Here is a 21660-nt window from a genome sequence, read left to right as displayed (position 1 = left end):
GGAGGAAGACGTCGCCGGAGGAAGAATTCTTCTTTGCCGCTTGGAGGATGACATCGCCGGAGGAAGAATTCTTCTTTGCCGCTTGGAGGATGACATCGCCGGAGGAAGAATTCTTCTTTGCCGCTTGGAGGAAGACATCGCCCGGATCGGATCAGGAGTTCGGCCCGGTGTGGTGAAGACAAGGTAGGGAGATCTTCAGGGGGGTAGTGTTAGGCTTTTTTAAGGGGGGTTTGGGTGGGTTTAGAATAGGGGTATGTGGGTGGTTGGTTGTAATGGGGGGGGGTATTGTATTTGTTGTATGCAAAAGAGCTGAATTCTTTGGGGCATGCCCCACAAAAGGCCCTTTTAAGGGCTGGTAAGGTAAAGAGCTTTGAAATTTGTTGAATTTAGAATAGGGCAGGGAATTTTTTTTATTTTGGGGGTTTATTATTTTATTAGGGGGCTTAGAATAGGTGTAATTAGCTTAAATATCTTGTAATCTTTTTTTTATTTTTTGTAATTTAGTGTTTGTTTTTTTTGTAATTTAGTTTAGTTAATTTAATTGTATTTTTAGATAGATGTTTGTAGTTTATTAAATTTATTGATAGTGTAGGTGTATTTGTAACTTAGGTTAGGATTTATTTTACAGGTAATTGGGTAATTATTTTAACTAGGTAGATATTAAATAGTTAATAACTATTTAATATCTATTATACCTAGTTAAAATAATTAACAATTTACCTGTAAAATAAATATTAACCCTAACATAGCTACAATGTAATTATTAATTATATTGTAGCTATCTTAGGGTTTATTTTATAGGTAAGTATTTAGATTTAAATAGGAATATTTTAGTTTATAAATGAATTAGATTAATTTAATATAAATTTAGTTAGGGTTAGATAGAGTTAATATAGTTAATATAAATACTATAGTAACTATATTAACTATATTAACCCTAATATAATTAGGGTTAATATAGTTAATATATATAATGTAATAACTATATTAACTATAATATACTTAGGGTTAATATAGATAATATAGCTGGCGGCGGGGTAGGTAGATTAAATTAGGGGTTAATCATTTTAATAGAGATGGCGGCGGTGTAAGGGGCTTACATTAGGGGTTAATAATATTAATATAGCTGGCGGCGGTATAGGGGGATTAGATTAGGGGTTAATAATTTTTATATAGGTGGCGGCGGTGTAAGGGGTCAGATTAGGGGATAGATAAGGTAGATGGCGGCGGTTTTAGAGGCTCACAGTAGGGGGTTAGTTTATGTAGATGGCGGCGGGGTCCGGGAGCGGCGGTTTAGGGGGTAATAACTTTATTAGGGATTTCGGGGGGGGGGGGGGATCGCGGTTGACAGGGAGATAGACATTGCGCATGCGTTAGGTGTTAGGTTTATTTTAGCAGATCGCGGTTGACAGGGAGATAGACATTGCGCATGCGTTAGGTGTTAGGTTTATTTTCTAGTTAGTTTAGGGAGTTATGGGGCTCCAATAGTCAGCGTAAGGCTTCTTACGGCTGCTTTTTGTGGCGAGGTGAAAATGGAGTAAGTTTTCTCCATTTTCGCCACGTAAGTCCTTACGCTGCATATTGGATACCAAACTGCGCGGGTTTGGTATACCTGCCTATGGCCCAAAAAACTGCGGGCGACGGCAGAAATATACGGGCGTAACTTCTAGGTTATGCCGTATATGTGATACCAAACCCGCGCAAATATTGGCGTCGCCGGCTTTTGCGGGCGACGATTTATATCGGATCGACCCCCAGATGCCTAAAGAGTTTGCACCCTGGTGGTTGGCCATAAGGTGAGTGTCTTTTTTGGATGATATATATAATTGTCTGTCAACTGGATGGACTTGTGCAACTGGAATGACTATGTTATGTTGGATTAAATCTCAATAAAGAAAAGATCTAAAAAAAATGGAATGGTTAGCTGATTATTGTATTTTAGTTGTGTTCAAGTACTATGGTTTAAAAGAGTGATTAAACAAGGAAACAACTGAGTATGGGAAAATGTGAACTGTTAATACTAAGAGTCTGAAAAGCCACAGTTTGCATTTGAAACAAGACAAAATGGGTTTGAAGTGATCAAATTTCTTCAATTAGCTATTTTTTTTTCTTGCTGTTTCTTTTTTTTCTACTCTATCTTTCCTTCTGTGCACTGTATATAGTGATAATATAATCGGCTTGACGTGTGGATAACCAGATTTACTTTAGACAATATGGTTAGATAGGACATAAATGGTCACAGCCTTGCATGATGGTATCTTATTCTTTTTTTTCGTGTTTATCATGACAATGCCCTGCGTGGTGTTTGAAATGTTTTCATATGTCAAATTTGTGTTTTCTCTTTTTCCACACTAATGGCCTGAATAAATAAATGATTTAAAAAAAAAAAAAAAAAAAAAAAAAAAGCTATATCCAAAAACTTGTTTGAAAACCCAGGCAAAGGTATTTATCTGGAATACTGTTGGTGAGGTTTACTAATATATAGTATATAATGAGTTTTCTTGGTGTAAAGTATAAAGAAATATAAAACAACTGGGATACTGTTCAATTTGAAATTTCCCCAAAATGTTCGAAGCATTATACAGAGCTTTTCTAATCGATTGGAATTTTTATTATTATTATCAGGTATTTTTAGAGCGCTAACAGATTCCACAGCGCTATAAACATAGGCGGTATACAAGGTAACGTTTATTGGGGGTCAAATGGGTAGATGTCCCTGTCGAGAGTTGCACTGTTGTAATCGGCTCTTATGCGGGTGATCTACAAACAGTTGGGCTCATAGGCTTACATGCTAAGGGGTTCGAGGAGATAGCAGTGGAGTAAGGAAAGGTCAGTGTAGGTTGTATGCATCCCTGAATAGTAAGTCTTTAGGGAGCGCTTGAAGCTTTCAAAACTAGGGGAGATTCTTGTGGAGCGAGGCAGAGAGTTCCACAAGATGGTAGCCAGTCTGGAGAAGTCTTGTAAACGGGAATGGGAGGAGGTAATAGACCACAATATTTTTTAAAATTTGAACAAGATTAACAACTCCCAACACAAAAGTCATGGAAAGCTGTAAGCATTTTAATAAAGACATTTTTTAGATGCAAAGTCAAACGTGTGTTTTTGTTTTGTTAAATATAATTTATTGAGCAGGATATATCTCAAAACTCCCACAGATTATTTAAAGAAAACTCCTAAGGTTCATGGCTATTATACATATTCAAGAGCAAAAACTACAAGCCAGTGGAACTTTATTATTTTATAATTTGAGGCATATCACTCCAGGCTTGAGACTTCTTCTTAGCAAGTTCCATCCAAGATGGCTGACCAGTCTGTGATTGATTCATTTGTTTGGTTTGTGTTTTTTCTTCTTTCTCAGTTGACAAGGAAGTCTGTGTTGCTGAAAATAAATAAATAATACTGGTTATTTGTGTTTTAATATAATATTACCATCCAGATCATTTAAACTGATGCATATAACCAATCCTTACAGCTTAGCACTTGTTTCATCACATTTGCTCTATTTTATACGTAATTTGAGTGTTTTTTGCAAAGTCAAACAACAACTCTAATGAATTAGAATTGCTTAGGAAAAATTAAATCAATGGCTAGGCCTCCCTGGCTTATATGTATACTATCAATGGCTAGGCCTCCCTGGCTTATATGTATACTATCAATGGCTAGGCCTCCCTGGCTTATATGTATACTATCAATGGCTAGACCTCCCTGGCTTATACATATACTGTATTACACTCATGGTCAAAAAAGACTAACATAATTGTGTGCATGTTTCTATACAAGATAGAAAGGTCAAAATGTGCATGGTTGCATTTGCTTAAAGGGACAGTCTAGTCAAAATAATATTTTCATAATTCAGATAGGGCATGCAATTTTAAAGTGAAGGTTAAGTTTGCTCGATTATATTAGTTCATCTGTAAATACTATAAAAATGAATGCTACTTTAATTCATCAATTTTTTTTATTTTGTTATATTTACACCGTTTTTGCCTCGTTTTTTGTTTTTTTTTCCCGATCCGGTCACGTTCTTTCATAAGCCAATAGATGATCTGGCTGTTAGGCGGCCGTCATTTTACGTCACAGCATTATTTGATGATCTGCGCATACGTTGCCACTACTTCCTCTCCCTTACAAGCAAGGCTCGCTCCAGTTTAGCGCATGCGCAATAATGATTGCTTCCAGTAAACTTTCAGTCGAAAGCGATTACAGTCACGCATGCGCAAATTGAATAGACGGCGAACTGTGCACATGCGCAAATTGTTAGGTAAGCGAGAATGCGCTTTTGAGCTACGTATAGAGCGGGTGAGACCGCTCTATACGCAAGAGTGTCACAAACCAGGAAATTAATGGAGGGAGGAGTAAAGAATGGCACAGTAAGTACATAGAAATAGTTTTTAATAAAATAATATATATTGAAATAATTAAAAGAAAGTTAGCGATCAGACTATATAGTATATTACTAATATAATAAAGTTGAAAAAAACGGAAAACTTTACCTTCACTTTAAACAACTTTCTAATTGACTTTTATCATCAAATTTGCTTTGTTCTCTTGGTATTCTTTGTTGAAAGATAAACCTAGGTGGGCTGATTTGCTCATTTCAAACCCCTTGAAGGCTGCCTCTTATCTCAGTGCATTGTAACCGTTTTTCACAGCTAGACAGAATTTCATTTTAGTCAATTAGTGCTGATTCATAAATAACTCATTGGAAGTGAGCACAATGCTATATATATGGCACACATAAACTAGCGCAGTCTAGCTGTGAAAAACTGTCAAAATGCACTGAGATAAGATTAGAACTTAGCATATGCACCTACCTAAATGTAGCTTTCAACAAAGAATATCAAGGCGACAAAGCAAATTTGATGATAAAAGGAAACAGTTAAAGGCACAGTAAACCTCAAAAATAATGTTATATAATTCTGCACATAGTGCAGAATTATATAACATTATATTAGCCTTATCTGTATAAAATGTAATATTCCTTTTAATTTTAAAAAACTCGGCTGTTTTACAGACCCGCTCTCTGCTCTCTGCTGAGCGGGTCTGTTTTATTCACACAGCTGTCTGACAGCAGGAGCGAGCTGCACTGTGTATAATGGCACGGTCGGGCTGGCCCGATGCGCTGTGTGAATAAAACAGACCCGCTCAGCAGAGAGCAGAGAGCGGGTCTGTAAAACAGCCGAGTTTTTTTTAAATTAAAAGGGAATATTACATTTTATACAGATAAGGCTAATATAATGTTATATAATTCTGCACTATGTGCAGAATTATATAACATTATTTTTAAAGTTTACTGACACTTTAAGCATCCAGGTATGTCCCATGGCAGAATGAAGGAAATAATGCGTGGAATAGCCTACAAAGAGGTGCCCTTAAAGGGACATGAAACCCCAATAAATGATTTAATGATTTAGACAGAGCATACAATTTTAAACAACTTTCCAATTTACTTTAATTAGCTAATTTGCTTCCTTCTCTTGTTATCCTTTGCTGAAAGGTGTATCTAGGAAAGCTCAAGAGCAGCAAAAAACCTAGGTTCTAGCTGCTGATTGGTGGCTGCATATACATAATATATATACCCATTTGTCATTGGCTCACCCATGTGCTCAGTTAGAAACCAGTAGTGCATTGCTGTTCTTTCAACAAATGATACCAAGAGAATGAAGCAAATTTGATAATAGAAGTAAACTGGAAAGTTGTTTAACCCCTTAACGACCAAGGACGTACGCCACACGTCCTCAAAAAAAATACACTTAATGACCGAGGACGTGTGGCGTACGTCCTTGGTCTGGAAAGCAGCTGGAAGCGATCCTGCTCGCTTCCAGTTGCTTTCCGGTTATTGCAGTGATGCCTCGATATTGAGGCATCCTGCAATAACCTTTTTTAGCAATCTGGTGCAGAGAGAGCCACTCTGTGGCCCTCTCTGCACTGGACATCACCGGCTAAATTCGTTGGTGGGTGGGAGCCGGTTCGGGAGGCGGGTGGCGGCCATCGGTGGCCCTGATGATGTGTAGGGGGGCGGGATCGTGGGTGGGGGTGATCGGAGGCGCGCACGGGCGCGCGCGCGTGCACGGGAGGGCGGGGGCAGGCGTGTGCACGGGGAGTGCACGGGGAGGGAGCGGGTGGGAACCGCTACACTACAGAAAAAAAGATGTATTAAAAGTTTAAAAAAAATAGTATTTATTCATATAAAATACATTAGTCAGGGGGTGGGGGATTGGTCTGTGGGGGGGGGGGGGAAGCTACACTACAGAAAAAGAACATAATAATAAAAAAAAAACCCATTTCTCTTGCAAACTGGGTACTGGCAGACAGTACCCAAGATGGCCCCCAATAAGGCAGAGGGGGGGGGGGTTAGAGAGCTGTTTTGGGGGGGATCAGGGAAGTTGGGGGCTAAGGGGGGATCCTACAAAGTAGCATATGTAAATATGCTAAAAATGTATTTTTTTTTTTAAAAAAAAAACACTTTTATTTTAGTACTGGCAGACTTTCTGCCAGTACTTAAGATGGCGGGGACAATTGTGGGGTGGGGGAGGGAAGGGAGCTGTTTGGGAGGGATCAGGGGGTCTTATGTGTCAGGTGGGAGTCTAATCTCTACACTAAAGCTAAAATTAACCCTGCAAGCTCCCTACAAACTACCTAATTAACCCCTTCACTGCTAGCCATAATACACTTGTGATGCGCAGCAGCACTTAGCGGCCTTCTAATTACCAAAAAGCAACGCCAAAGTCATATATGTCTGCTATTTCTGAACAAAGGGGATCCCAGAGAACCATTTACAACCATTTGTGCCATAATTGCACATACTGTTTGTAAATAATTTTAGTGAGAAACCTAAAATTGTGAAAAATTTAGCGTTTTTTTAATTTGATTGCATTTGGCGGTGAAATGGTGGCATGAAATATACGAAAATGGGCCTAGATCAATACTTGGGGTTGTCTACTACACTACACTGAAGATAAAATTAACCCTAGAAGCTCCCTACATGCTCCCTAATTAACCCCTTCACTGCTGGGCATATTACACGTGTGGTGCGCAGTCGCATTTAGCAGCCTTCTAATTAGTAAAAAGCAAAACCAAAGCCATATATGTCTGCTATTTATGAACAAAGGGGATCCCAGAGAAGCATTTATAACCATGTATGCTATAATTGCATAAGTTTTTTGTAAATAATTTCAGTGAGAAACCTAAAGTTTGTGAAAAAAATTGTGAAAAAGTGAACAATTTTTTTTATTTGATCGCATTTGGCGGTGAAATGGTGGCATGAAATATACCAAAATGGGCCTAGATCAATACTTTGGGATGTCTTCTAAAAAAAAATATATACATGTCAATGGATATTCGGGGATTCCTGAAAGATATCAGTGTTCCAATATAACTATCGCTAATTTTGAAAATAAGTGGTTTGGAAATAGCAAAGTGCTACTTGTATTTATTGCCTTATAACTTACAAAAAAAGCAAAGAAGATGTAAACATTGGGTATTTCTAAACTCAGGACAAAATTTAGAAACTATTTAGCATATGTTTTTTTTGGTGGTTGTAGATGTATAACAGATTTTGGGGGTCAAAGTTAGAAAAAGTGTGTGTTTTCCATTTTTTCCTCATATTTTATAATTTTTTTTATAGTAAATTATAAGATATGATGAAAATAATGGTATATTTTGAAAGTCCATTTAATGGCGAGAAAAACGGTATATAATATGTGTGGGTACAGTAAATGAGTAAGAGGAAAATTACAGCTAAACACAAACACCTAAAAAATGTAAAAATAGCCTTGGTCCCAAACGGACAGAAAATGGAAAAGTGCTGTGGTCATTAAGGGGTTAAAATTGTATGTTCTACCTAAATCATGAAAGATAAAAATGGTGTTTCATGTCCCTATAAAAGAGAAGTAGCTTATGTTTCCTTATGGCAAATCTGCCCCGTGTTGAAGGGTTATATACATGTAGCAGTGCTCTAGTTCAATGTAGAGTTTTATTCCAGCTCAGGCTCTAAAGACAGCAGATATCTTTCAAAATGTAGGAGGGAAACCCTGAACCAATATGTCTAATGCAGTTAGGCTTGTTGGTGTTACTAGAGATGCAATGCTCAACTAAAAAATATACAGTATGTAAGAGGCAGAGCTGTAATGAAATGCATGGCTTATGTAATAATAAAAATAGATGCAATAGGGCAGTGATGGCCAACTTCCTAGCACATTGGGGCCATAGATCAATATTCTAGAAGCCTTAAAGGGATAGTCTAGTCAAAATTAAACCTTCATGATTCAGATAGAGCAATTTTAAGCAACTTTCTAATTTACTCCTATTATCAATGTTTCTTGGTATCTTTATTTGAAAAGCAAGAATATAAGCTTAGAAGCCGGCCCATTTTTGGTTCAGAACCTGGGTAGCGTTTGCTGATTGGTGGCTAAATGTAGTCACTAATCAGCAAGCACTACAGAGGGGGCTGAACCAAAAATGTGGCAGCTGCTAAGCTTACATTCCAGCCTTTTCAAATAAAGCTAGCAAGAGAACACAAATAATAATAATAGGCGTAAATTAGAAAGTTGCTTAAAATTGCTTGGTCTATCTGAATCATGAAAGTTTAATTTTGACTAGACTATCCCTTTAAGGGCCACATATAGATTTATGGTTATTAAACAAACAAAAATATTTTAAATTATATAATAGATTTTGGTAAGGTCACAGGGTCATTTATATCTGCTGTTTTTCCTTACAAAGGGCTGTTCTCAGTTGTGGGCAACCAAAGTACACATTTTAGTTATGCTTTATCATAGAGACACAAAAACTATGGCACATGTTGATAATTCTGCTTTACCTGAAAGGCTGCAAAAACTAGCGCCAAGGGTCAAATGTAGCCCTTGGGCCATCCCTGAAATTAGGGCATTATGGGAAGTTATTCTCTAACAATAAATATGTCAGTAAACTAACATGGTCTCAGATGAAGGCGTGAGCCGAAGCGCATCAAACCATCTTTCTACTTGTTTGTGTTTCCATGCTATAATAAAAAAGATTGCTTTCATCCGTGCACCACATCCTTTGTCTTCTACTAAGTAAACTAACATTACCAAGTATTTATTACTATATGGGTATTAAGGAAAAATAATTCTATAACATATTTGATGTGGAAAACCAGAGTCAGATGGTGTAAAGTGGTGCAGGTTTTAATTCTTAAAATATATAGTGTAAATGTTATAGATGTCACACATGCATTGCTCCTCTTTAAGAAAATATTTTATACATTCTGTCTCTTTTCATTAAAATTAAAAAAAAAACAAAAACCCAAAACAACCAAAATAACCCAAAACTTTTTGCTGTTTTAGAACAGACCCAAATAATCTACATCATGCCAGTCATGTTGTGTATAGCTGACTGAAAACGGGGAAAAATCCAAAGTTCTGTTCTTTTTCTCACCAAAGACTGGATGTGAAATTGTGTTAGCTCTCTGCCGTTGTTCTTTTAGTTCTGGATTGGATTCTTGCCCATGTATTTCAGGAACAATAGTAGCTGCAGGATTTGTTTTTTTGTCGGCTCGCTGCCTCAAATGAACCTAAAGGAAAAGTTAAAAAAAAAAAATGTTTTTCTTGAATTGCAGAACAGTCCCCTCATTTAGCATTAAATATTTGGCCAGACAACTGATGGTTTTGGTTTAAGTCCTCAGGTTCTCAAGGCACCTATCCATAAATGTGAAAACAAACTCCTATTACACTTGGCAGAGCCATCTTCTCTTCTTTTCAGACATAATTCTTGTAACTGACTAATTTTGCAGTAGCTTAGGCTACCTTAAATGTAACTGAACACTTTACAAACATTTTGTTTTCATCATGTACTCTATTTCATGTTTCAATATGTGTGTGTGTGTGTACACTATATTGCCAAAAGTATGTTTACAACCCTACTAATTATTGAGTTCAGGTGTTTCAGTCACATCCATTGCTAACTGGTGCATAAATCCAGCACATAGCCATGAAATCTCTGTAGACAAACATTGGTAATACAATGAGATGTACTGAAGATCTGTGACTTTAAACGTGGCACTGTCACCTTTGCCACAATACAGTTAGTGAAATGTCTGCCCTACTAGATCTGCCTTGGTCAACTGTATGTGATGTCATTATTTAATAAGTGGAAGCATCTAGGAGCAACAACAGCCAAGGCAGGAAATGGTAGACCATGCAAACTCACAGAGGGGTTGCCTCCGAGACATGAAACACAACATTTTTCTTTCATGGTTCAAAAAGTGCATACAATTTTAAACAACTTTCTAATATACAGGTGGACCTCGTTTTACAATGGTTCAATTTACACCGTTTCAGAATAACAACCTTTTTTTCCAGTCATGTGACTGCTATTGAAAAGCACTGAGAAGCAGTGCATTTATTACAATAGCCAGTAGGTGGAGCTGTCCGCTTGTGTTGCAGCAAAGCCAAGCAAGCTGAAATTTATTAGTTTAACCAGACCTGAGCTATAGAGCAGATTTCAAAGGAACAAGATCTTCCTGTATAAAATAAGTCCAGATTGGAATGAATAGAAAGAACTGTTTGCAGAAAAATGCAAGTGAAGTCTGTGTTGTGTGATTATTTTATTAGGTTTATAATGCTGTTTAGCAAATGTTTTGTTCATTTAACTTAGTTTAATTATATAATCTGTGTTGTGTGATTATTTTATTAGGTTTATAATGCTGTTTAGCATTTAAAGTCTTAATTTCAAAGCTTTAAAAATAACGTATTAGGTGTTACTTATAACAATTTTGAGAGGGGCCTGGAACCTATCTCCCTCACTTCCCATTGACTTACATTATAAACTGGGTTTTAATTTACAACGGTTTTGATTTACAACCATTCCTTCTGGAACCTAACCCTGGCATAAACTGAGGGCTACCTGTACTTCTTTTATCAAATGTGCTTCATTCTCTTGGTATCCATATTTGAAGAAGCAGCAGTCCACTACTGGGAGCTAGCTTAACACATCGGTAAGCCAATGAAAAGAGGTGTATATGTGCAGTCACCAATCAGCAGCGAACTCCCAGCTCCTGAGCCTACCTAGGTATGCTTTTTAACAAAGGATACCAAGAGAATGAAGCAAATTAGATAATAGGAGTTTATTGGAAAGCTATTTAAAATTGTATGTCCTATCTGAATCATTAAATATTTTTGTGTCCCTTTAAGTGTGTGGTGAATAAAAAAATCTCCTATAATCTGCCACATCACTCACTACAGAGTTCCAAACTGCCTCTGGAAGCAACACCAGCACAAGTCCAGCAACACCAGCACAAGTCATGTGCATTGAGAGCTTCATGAAATAGGTTTCCATTGTCAAGCAGCTGCACACAACCCTCGCATTAACATGTGCAAGTGTCAGCTGGAGAGGTGTAAAGCCACCACTGGACTCTGGAGCACTGGAGTGATAAAACACATTTCACTATCTGTCAATATGAAGGAAAAATCTGGGTGTTGCGAATGCTAGGAGAGCACTACCTACCAGATTGTATAGTGCCTACTGTAATGTTTGGTAGAGGAGGGATAATGGTCTGGGTCTGGGCACAAATTCCCACAGACACATTCCAAAATCTTGTGGAAAGCCTTCCCAGAAAAGTTAGGACTATTATAGCGGCAAAGGTCAACTTCATAATAATGTCCATGCTAATTTGTTTCAAATGTTGTGTCCAACAAGCTCATATAACTACACACATATACACAAGTATGCACTATTATTCAGTGGTATTAACGCAACCATAATGTGAAATCTAAAAGGCCAAGAGACCATTGCTTAAAAAAGTGGGAAATACAATTGACACTATAAGGTGATTCATCACAAATGCCTTGACAATTATCAGATATCCAGCTGAGTGTAACATTTAGACGCATCTCTAGACCCAATAAAATTCTTGTATGATTGGATTTGTCTGGCAAATGAATTGCTGTGTAATAATTGTATTTTTAGCACTGAATGAGGTGCTATCCTGTACTATCTAACATAAAAAAAATATTCTCTCATTATCAGCTGTGTAATATTATTTTTATCATTAAAAAAACACAAATAAAACACTTAGCTTTAATAAGTTGGTTGGAGTATCAAGGATGAATAATGTATCACTAGAGCCCATCTTACACCTCACAACACTGCAATTAAATATTTATAGAAGGCACATGACACCCTAAATGTTTCTTTCATGATTCAGAGTATATCATTTTAAGGGACATTACAGCCAAAACTGAAATTGTATGAACAATAGGGAATAGGTTCCCTGAAAAGAAATGCTTATTATAGCACTCTCTGCCCAGACTGGTTGTAGAGGCAAAGAAAATGTATGCTGAAATGTAACTTTTATTGAACTGATTAAAAGATGGGACAATACAAATGTTTAAAATTACTCTATCATGAGTCGCTGTATTAAATAGATTGCAAGATCTGAGAATTATTAATCTGGCCTTTATAGCATAACCTGTATTGTCAGATCTCTCTATATAGTATCCAGTAGATGGGGTTATAAAACTGTAATGTATATCAATGCATTTCACTTTTGAATATAAGCATTTTCGCAGTATATTAGCAAAAAGGCTTCTAGTAAAAGCTATCCCTGTTTTAAGTGAGCGCTTTTACAGTGCAAGGGCACTGAAGCATATCTAAATATGCTTCATGAACCAGTAATTAAACAGTGTGTCTGCTCAGTAAACTGTTAGGTGCCTTTTATTGTGCTTGTGTTGACTTGAGTTACACGATACAAGTCACTGAACAGACACACTGCTTAAAATACTAGTGCTTCACGTGCACAGTAAAAGCTCACACTAAAAACAGTAATAACGGTTGCTAGAAGCATTTTTGCTATAGCAAGTATGTGGCAACAATGCTTCTATGTAAAAGTGATGTTGTGCATTTCAATTTTGGCTGGAATATCCCTTTAAACAATTGTTTTCAATTTACTTCTACTATCTAATTTTCTTAGTTGTCTTTGTATAGGTAGGTAGGCTCAGGTGCAGCAATACACTACTGGAAACAAGCTGGTGATTGTTACCTGCACATATATACCTCTTGTCATTGGCTCACCTGATGTGTTCAGCTCCCAGTAGTGCATTGCTGCTCCTTCACAAAATGATACAAAAAGAGTGAAGCAAATGTGATAACTGAAGTAATAAAAAGTTGCTTAGAATTACACGCTCTATCAGAATCATGAAGGGAAAAAATGGGGTTCAATGTTCCTTTAAGGAACTACACAACCTTTCACATTTGGGTCTTTTTTTCAAATGGGGTGTCATGTTTTTATACACGATGGGGGCCAATAATTAGAAATATGCTGTTTACTCGAAACTTTCAGGTTTGATGTAACTTTACTAAAGGGGCACAGTGAGGTTATTTGGAACTGTTATTCAATGCTAGGAGAAAACTACTTGGTATCTGTACTGCACATGGACGTGTGAGGGTGCCATAATTATCAGTTTTTTTGTCAGAAACCTATTTTATGAAATCTTGAAAACAATTTTAGTGAAATGACCTCTGTCCTTTCTTTGCTTGACTTTTCAGCATCCTGATTTACAGGTTTTTCTGTTGTAATAGGAAGTTCGTCTTTTAAGGATCTCTGCTTCTGCCTTGCTAAAGATATCCAATCTGGCTGAGGTTTACTCTCTGTTCCTTTGACAGGTTCAGCTGCAGCCAATGGGGAAGGAGTGTTCTTCTCTGCCAAGAGATAGATCAAAGCACAGTTATTCACACCAAAGACTAGATCACAGATCTATAATCATGTTTTGTTGCACTTACATGTGTCCAATACATCTAGAAACAAATATTTACTATAATGCCTAACTCATGTTGTAAATTGTTATCTTGCACCAATGTTTGATTGACAGTACCTACTCCTAGCTAACGTGATAAACATTTTTATAGCATAGGAATCGAGACGCGAAATCTTACACTAATCTGCTATGTGTATTCAAAAATAATTTTATCATAATGTAGAGAAACAACACAAAGTAGAAACCTAAACACATAATATTGCCACATTTGTATATGTATACAGTCTGAATTATAGCTGCAATAACACCTAACATACGAATAATAAAAGCAAATAAAAACAAAATGTATGGCTACTTAAAGGGTCATAATACCCAAATGTTTAAACACTTGAAAGTGATGCAGTATAGCTGTATAAAGCTAACTAGAAAATATCACCTGAACATCTCTATGTAAAAAAGAAAGATATTTTACCTCAAAAGTTTCTCAGTAGCCACATACCATAGTAAAAGGACTTCTAAGCAACAAATCAGTATGTCTGTCCCGGGACAGTGGTAAGAGCGAGCTTTCGTGCACACTCATCTTATTTCCCTATTCAGTATATGGAAGTTTACAATGAAATCTCATGAGAGTTAAGTCAAATCTCATGAGATCACAGTAAAATAGTTTATGACCTCAGCACTGCTGATGCTGATTGGCTGCTGTTCATTTCTTCATTTTTTTTTGTTTTTAACCTGCAGCTGGGAGCAGCTGAGTATAACTTGTTACACAGAACTTACTCTGCTGAGCTGAGGAGATTGTGAGGTAAAATATCTTCTTTTTTACATAGAGATGCTCAGGTGATATTTTCCTGTCAACTTTTTATAGTTATACTGCATCAGTTTCAAGTGATTTAGCATATGAGTATTATGTGCCTTTAATAAATTAATTTATTTCATGGTGTTGAGAGTCCGTGAGCCATTACCTGTGTGATACAATTCCTGACCACTAGGAGGAGGCAAAGATACCCAAGAGACCAAAAGCTTTTAATACCTCTCACTTTCTAGCATACCTCCATATAGCGTTTAGCCAAGCAGAGGAGAATAATAAAAAGCAGGACCGGACAAAGCAGGGTAAATGAGGTGCAAACTAGAACTGACACCAAATTAACCAAAAATGGGCGGGTCTCGTGGGCTCTCACGACCATAAAGGAATTTTTTTTATCAGGTAAGCATGTACTTTGTTTTCTTTCATAAGGTGGTGAGCGTTCACAAGACATTATCTGTAAGATCTAATACCAAAGCTGTGGAGTCCACAAAAAAATCAAGAATAGGGTGGGACAAAAAATAGGACAGACACCTAATTCCCAAACACTACAGCCTGGAGGACTTTCCTACTAAAAACAATTTTGGAATACGGAAACATAATTATGGAACATAGCAAGTGTGCAAGGAATAAAAGCTTGCTATTCTGTTTCCTAAAGATCCAGTTGTTAAACACCCAAGAAATGGAAACTGATCTAACAGAATCTAGGGAAGGATATTCCCTCCTCCAAGGAATTTTGTGAATTACTTGTTTTAACCAAGAAGATAACATACAGTAGAAGCCTTTTAAACTTTATGCTGATTAAAAAAAGAGGAGCAAAAAATCTGAAGATTTTAAAAGTTTTTAGTAGCCTGCAATAAAATTACAATTCTCTGACAACAAGTTGCGTATTGCCCATACTTTAGAATTCTTCAGATGTGAACACACAAAGGAAATAATAATCTCCCGATTGATGATTTCTGTAGAAAACACTTTAGGCAAAAGGAATACTGAAGCCCTGATATTAAAAGGATTCTCCAGCTTGGAGAGAAATTTTAGTTCGGACTTCACAGGGGCTAAACTCACTGAATATTCAAAAGAAAAAGGGTGGATCTCTCCATGCCCCTTAATCACCACATGATTAAGGGGCATGGCTCCCCGAAACGTCGTGGCTGTTTGACTCTGCACTCTCTATAATAAAGCATTGAAACTTTGGCATGTTGGAGAGTTTCATTTTTACATTTTTCTCTCCAGGACTGCAAGATATTTCTCATATCTATATATAAAGGAGAGACAAGCCCAATGCAATAGCACTGCATGATATGAGAGTTTTGCTACACTTACACTTTGTGCATTGTACTTTATATCACTTTACACTTTAGATTGGGTATTTTAATTATTATAGCATTTAAGCTTTGCACTTTCTCATTTATATTTGAATACATTTAGATTTATCTCTAGCAGTGATTCTGATTTGAAAGTTTCTGTATTACTTTAACAAATTAGGATCACACTTTGTATCGTTTCTGTGTAGCTTTTACAAATTACATTGCAAACTTAAACTGCCAGCTTCAGAAAGTGGGAGGGATAGGGCAGTTCCCTGGGCTGAACAGGGGAGGTCCCAGGGTATGTCTGAAGCTCTACCACAAGTCTTGTGAACTTTTTTAAGTAGTTTACACAAGCTGGTCTCATAGATTTATCTCTTCAGCTGCATGCAAGTAAAGTTTGCTCAAAATTCACAATACTCTTAATTTAAATAACAGAAAAGTAATATATAGTAAAATGTAGACAAACGCAAGTTATATTGTACTGGAAATATTTCAGTTAATTTGTAATTCATGCAAACTGAGCCATTATATCAGCCCCAGGTGTTACCTTCTCTCTCCCACGTGAAATTTTGTATCCCAGAATGCTTCATTACTTTCTTTGAAAGGCACCTCTCATGGGACTTCCAGGTCCCTCCCCTTTGTTTTGTGAGTTCAGTGAGTTCAGCTCCAGCACTCTAGACAATGTTTGATTATCTGACCCCTAGAAAGTAACAATGCTCTCTGGGGAACTGACAGTTTTTCAGTTTCAATTTAAAGGGACATTCCGGTCAAAATTTAAAAGCACATAGATGAATTGCATATTTGAATAGAAACATATTTGCAATATACATGTATTGACAAAAATGCTTCTAGTAAAAGTTATCACTGTTTTAGTGTTAACATTTCTCTGCACGTGCATATTTCATATAGCTAGATATTCCTGATGCACCAGCATTTTAAATACTGCAGCTGCTCAAAGCTCCAGTGTAGCTTAACAAATTGAGTCATTACCAGATGATACTCCCTGAGCAAATGTTGTGTTTAAAATGCTGGTGTACGATGCATACTTAAATACACTCTTGAAACAACTATAGCTTTTATTATAAGCATTTTTGCAGATAAACAAAATTTATGCTTACCTGATAAATTTATTTATTTCCGGATATGGTGAGTACATGGCTTGAGTAATTACTGTTGGGAATATAACTCCTGGCCAGCAGGAGGAGGCAAAGAGCACAACAGTTAAACTGCTAATTATCACTCCCTTACCCACAACCCCCAGTCATTCTACCAAAGGGAAATGGAGAAAAAGGAGTAACACAAGGTGTAGAGGTGCCTGAGGTTATAATCAAAAGAACAACTGTCTTAAAATGAAGGGTGGGGCCGTGGACTCACCATATCCGGAAAGAAAGAAATTTATCAGGTAAGCATAAATTTTGTTTTTCTTTCCTAAGATATGGTGAGTCCACGGCTTGAGTTATTACTGTTGGAAACCAATACCCAAGCTAAAGTACACGGATAAATAGGGAGGGACAAGACAGCTAGTCCTAAACAGAAGGCACCACCGCTTGAAGAACCTTTCTACCAAAAGAAGCCTCAGCCAAGGCAAAAGTAGCAAATTTGAAAAATTTGGAAAAAGTATGTAGAGAAGACCAAGTTGCAGCCTTGCAAATTTGTTCCACAGAAGCTTAATTTTTGAAAGCCCAAGAAGAGGAAACAGCTCTTGTGGAATGAGCCATAATTCTCTCAGGAGGCTGCTGTCCAGCAGTCTCATAAGCCAAACGAATTATACTTTGTAACCAAAAAGAAAGAGTAGTAGCAGTAACTTTCTGACCTTTACTTTTCCCAGAGAAACAGACAAAGAGGGCAGAGGACTGGCGAAAATCCTTAGTCACCTGTAAGTAGAATTTAAGAGCACATACAACATTTAAATTGTGCAACAAACGTTCTTTGGAAGAAGAAGGATTAGGACACAGAGAGGGATTAACAATTTCCTGATTGATATTTCTATTAGAAACAAACTTAAGAAGGAAACCTAACTTAGTACGAAGAACCGCCTTATCGGCATGAAAAATAAGATAAGGGGAATCACACTGCAGAGCTGAGAGTTCCGAGACTCTTCCAGCAGAAGTGATAGCAACATGAAACAAAACCTTCCAAGATAATAACTTAAGCCAGCTGTAAAACTTTAAAAACAAGATTAAGGCTCCAAGGAGGAGCAACAGGCTTAAAGACAGGTCTGATTTTGACCAAGGCCTGACAAAAAGATTGCACATCTGGCACATCCGCCACACGTTTATGTATTAAAACTGATAATCTGACTCTTCAGGGTACTGACTGACAATCCCTTCTCCAGGCCTTCCTGAAGAAAAGATAAAATTCTAGGAATTCTAATTCTACTCCAAGAGTAGCCCTTGAATTCACACCAATAAAGATATTTACGCCATATCTTATGGTAAATCTTTCTAGTAACAGGCTTGTGAGCCTGAATCATGGTCTCAGTGACCAACTCAGAAAAACCAAGCTTAGACATAATTAAGAGTTCAATCTCCAAGCAATCAGCTTCAGAAAAATGAGATTTGGATGAAGGAAGGGACCCTGAATCAGGAGGTCCTTCCTCAGAGGTAGTCTCTAAGGTGGGAGAGATGACATCTCCATTAGGTTTGCAAACAAGATCCTGCGAAGCCAGCTCGGACTATTAGAATCACTGACACCCTCTCCTGTTTGATACGAGCAATGACTCGTGGAAGGAGAGCAAACAGAGAAAACAGCTATGCCAACCTGTAAACCCAAGGAACCACCAGAGCATCTATCAGAACGGCCTGCAGATCTCTTGACCTTGAACCGTACCTTCGAAGCTTGGCGTTCTGATGGGACGCCATCAGATCTAACTCCGGCACCCCCCATTTGAGGACTAAACTGGAAAACACCTCCAAATGGAGTTCCCATTCCCCGGGATGAAAAGTCTGTCTGCTCAGAAAATCCGCTACCCAGTTGTCTACTCCTGGAATGTGGATGGCAGATAGACAGCAATTGTGGGTCTCTGCCCATGGAAGAATCCGAGTAACCTCCTTAATGGCTAAGGAACTCTGAGTTCCTCCCTGGTGATTGATGTAAGCCACAGAGGTTATGTTGTCTGACTGAAACCTGATAAACTAGGCTGAGGACAACTGAGGCCAAGCCAATAGAGCATTGTAAATCACCTTCAACTCCAATATGTTGATGGGAAGAGCAAACTCCTTCTGAGTCCAAAGGCCCTGAGGTTTTAACAAGTTCCAGACTGCTCCCCAGCCTAGCAGGCTGGCGTCCATGGTCACGATCACCCAGGAAGGTCTCCAAAAGCATATGCCCTGAGACAGATGTTCCTGAGAAATCCACCACGGGAGAGAAACCCTTGACAACTGATCTAACTCTATTCTCTGAGATAGATCCGCATGGTCACCTTTCCATTGTCTGAGCATGCACAACTGGAGAACTCTCAAATGGAATCGAGCAAAAGGAACGATTTCCATGGAAGCCACCATCAGACCGATTACCTCCATACATTGAGCCACTGAAGGATAAGCAGAAGCCTGAAGAGAGAGGCAAGAGGAAATGATTTTGTTTTTCCTGACCTCTGTCAGAAAAATCTTCATCAATAGAGAATCTATTATGGTCCCTAAGAACACTACTCTTGTAGCATGGGAAAGGGAGCTTTTTTCCAGATTCACATTCCATCCGTGGGAACGAAGAAAAGACAATATTTTGCTTGTTGAAAAGATGGCGCCTGAACCAATATGTTGTCCAGCTAGGGTGCGACAGCAATTCCACGAGAACGGATTACTGCCAAAAGAGCCCCCAGAACCTTTGAAAAAATTCTGGGACCCATGGCTAGACCAAATGGAAGGGCCACGAACTGGAAATGTCACTTCAAGAAGCCTCTCTCTTTATCTGGTCTGCAGATAATCTTGAGAAAAGGAATCTGCCTCTGGGAGGAAAAGTCTTGAATTCCAACTTGTAACCCTGGGATACTATGTCAACAGTCCAGGGATCTGGGACATCTCATATTCAGGCTTGAGAGAACTGAGAAAATCTGCCACCCACCTGATCTGATCCCGGATCTGGGGCGAACCCTTCATGCTGATTTAGAATCAGCTGCGAGTTTGTTTGATTGTTTCCCATTGTTCCAAGACTGATTAGGTTTCCAAGAAGACTCAGATTGTTCCTGCTTGGAAGAAGAAGGCGAAGGCTTTCCTCTGAAGTTCAGAAAGGAACGTAAATTACTCTGACGTCCTTTAGGCCTATTCTTCTTATCTTGAGGTAGAAAAAACCCTTTTCCACCCCGTAATATCAGAGATAATTTCTGCCAAACCAGGTCCAAACAAGGTTTTGCCCTTGTAAGGAATCGCCAGAAGCTTGACTTTAGAGGAAACGTCCGCAGGCCAGGATTTCAACCATAACGCCCTGCGGGCTAGGACAGCGGAGCTAGAATGGCACCTGCAATAAAGGAATTGGCCAACTTAAGAGCTTTAATCCTATCTTGAATTTCAACCAAGGCGTTGAACCAATAAGATGCCGCACTAGTCACGGTGGCAATACACACTGCAGGTTGCCATTGGAGACCTTGATGAACATAAATCTTTTTCAAAGAAGCCTCCAGCTTCTTGTCCATCGTATCCTTAAAAGAGCAGCTATCCTCATTAGGAATAGTGGATTCTCTTAGCCAGAGTGGAAATGGCCCCTTCAACTTTGGGTACAGTATACCAAGGGTCTTTAATGTTGTCCTCAACAGGAAACATTTTCTTAAAAATGGGAGACGGGGAAAAAGACACCCCTGGTTTCTCCCATTCCTGTGAGATAATCTCCCTAGCATGGTTCGGCACAGGAAAAACCTCTGAAGTGGAAAGTTCATCAAATAAACTATTAAGTTTACTAGATTTCTTAGGAGTTATAGAGGAACTGGAGGAACCGCAGGGCACTGCATGCAACACCATTGAGGCTTGGGACGTAGCAGGAGAAAGCTGAGTTATTATGTTAACAGCATTATCCTGAGAGACATTAGGCTCAAAAATGTTACCTTTAGTTTGCAAGGTTTTCTTGACACATGAAGAACAAAATTGCATAGGAGCTGCAATTTGTGCATCTAAACATAATAAGCATGAATTCATAAGAGCAGGCTCTTGCTCCATATCAGACATGTTGTGAAACAGTAAACAAGCTTGTACAAGTAAGTTTACAAGATTTTAATATTCAATTAAAATAAGCCAAGGAAAAAATACACATTCAGCTAGATTACGAGTTTTACGATATGAGTGAAAAAGCATTGTTATGCTTCATAACGCTGCTTTTTCCCTAATGCCGCTATTACGAGTCTTGTAGGTATAGGTGTACCGCACACCTTTTTGACCGTCACGCAACGTCAATACTGCACTTTTAAAAAAATTATTTTTAATGGGACTTCCATAGCACCGGTATTACGAGTTTGCCTGGGAGGCCAAAAAGTCAGCAGTACACCCTATACCCGACAAGATCTGTACCACCATCTAAACTCAGTAGTTATGAGTTTTACGTTACAAAGCTGTAGCATAAAACTCATAACTTAAGTGTTAAAAAGTACACTAACACCCATAAACTACCTATTAACCCCTAAACCGAGGCCCTCCCACATCGCAAACACTAAAATAAAATTATTAACCCCTAATCTGCCGCTCCGGACATCGCCGCCACTAAAAAAATTTATGAACCCCTATTCTGCCGCTCCCCGACATCGTCGCCACTATAATAAACCTATTAACCCCTAAACCGCTGCCCTCCCACATCGCAAACACTATTTAAAGATTATTAACCCCTAATCTGACGT

The 21660-nt window shown here is 38.1% G+C and overlaps 1 protein-coding gene across 1 annotated transcript in view; it reads right to left on the bottom strand.

Annotated features, from left to right (window-relative positions):
• Nucleotides 1–3039: 3039 nt before the first annotated feature.
• CRACDL (CRACD like) overlaps nt 3040–21660 on the bottom strand; it is a 280038-nt gene continuing 261417 nt past the window's right edge. Inside the window, exons 9-11 of the mRNA XM_053707696.1 lie at nt 13496–13677; nt 9418–9553; nt 3040–3379 (exon numbers count right to left, since the gene is read on the bottom strand). Coding sequence (XP_053563671.1) covers nt 3234–3379; nt 9418–9553; nt 13496–13677 — 464 coding nt within the window. The 3' untranslated portion in view covers nt 3040–3233. The remainder of the gene's footprint in view (nt 3380–9417; nt 9554–13495; nt 13678–21660) is intronic.

This window comes from Bombina bombina, chromosome 3, assembly GCF_027579735.1.
Source record: "Bombina bombina isolate aBomBom1 chromosome 3, aBomBom1.pri, whole genome shotgun sequence".
NCBI classification, from domain to species: Eukaryota; Metazoa; Chordata; class Amphibia; order Anura; family Bombinatoridae; genus Bombina; species Bombina bombina.
This window is presented reverse-complemented; position numbering and strand designations above follow the sequence as displayed.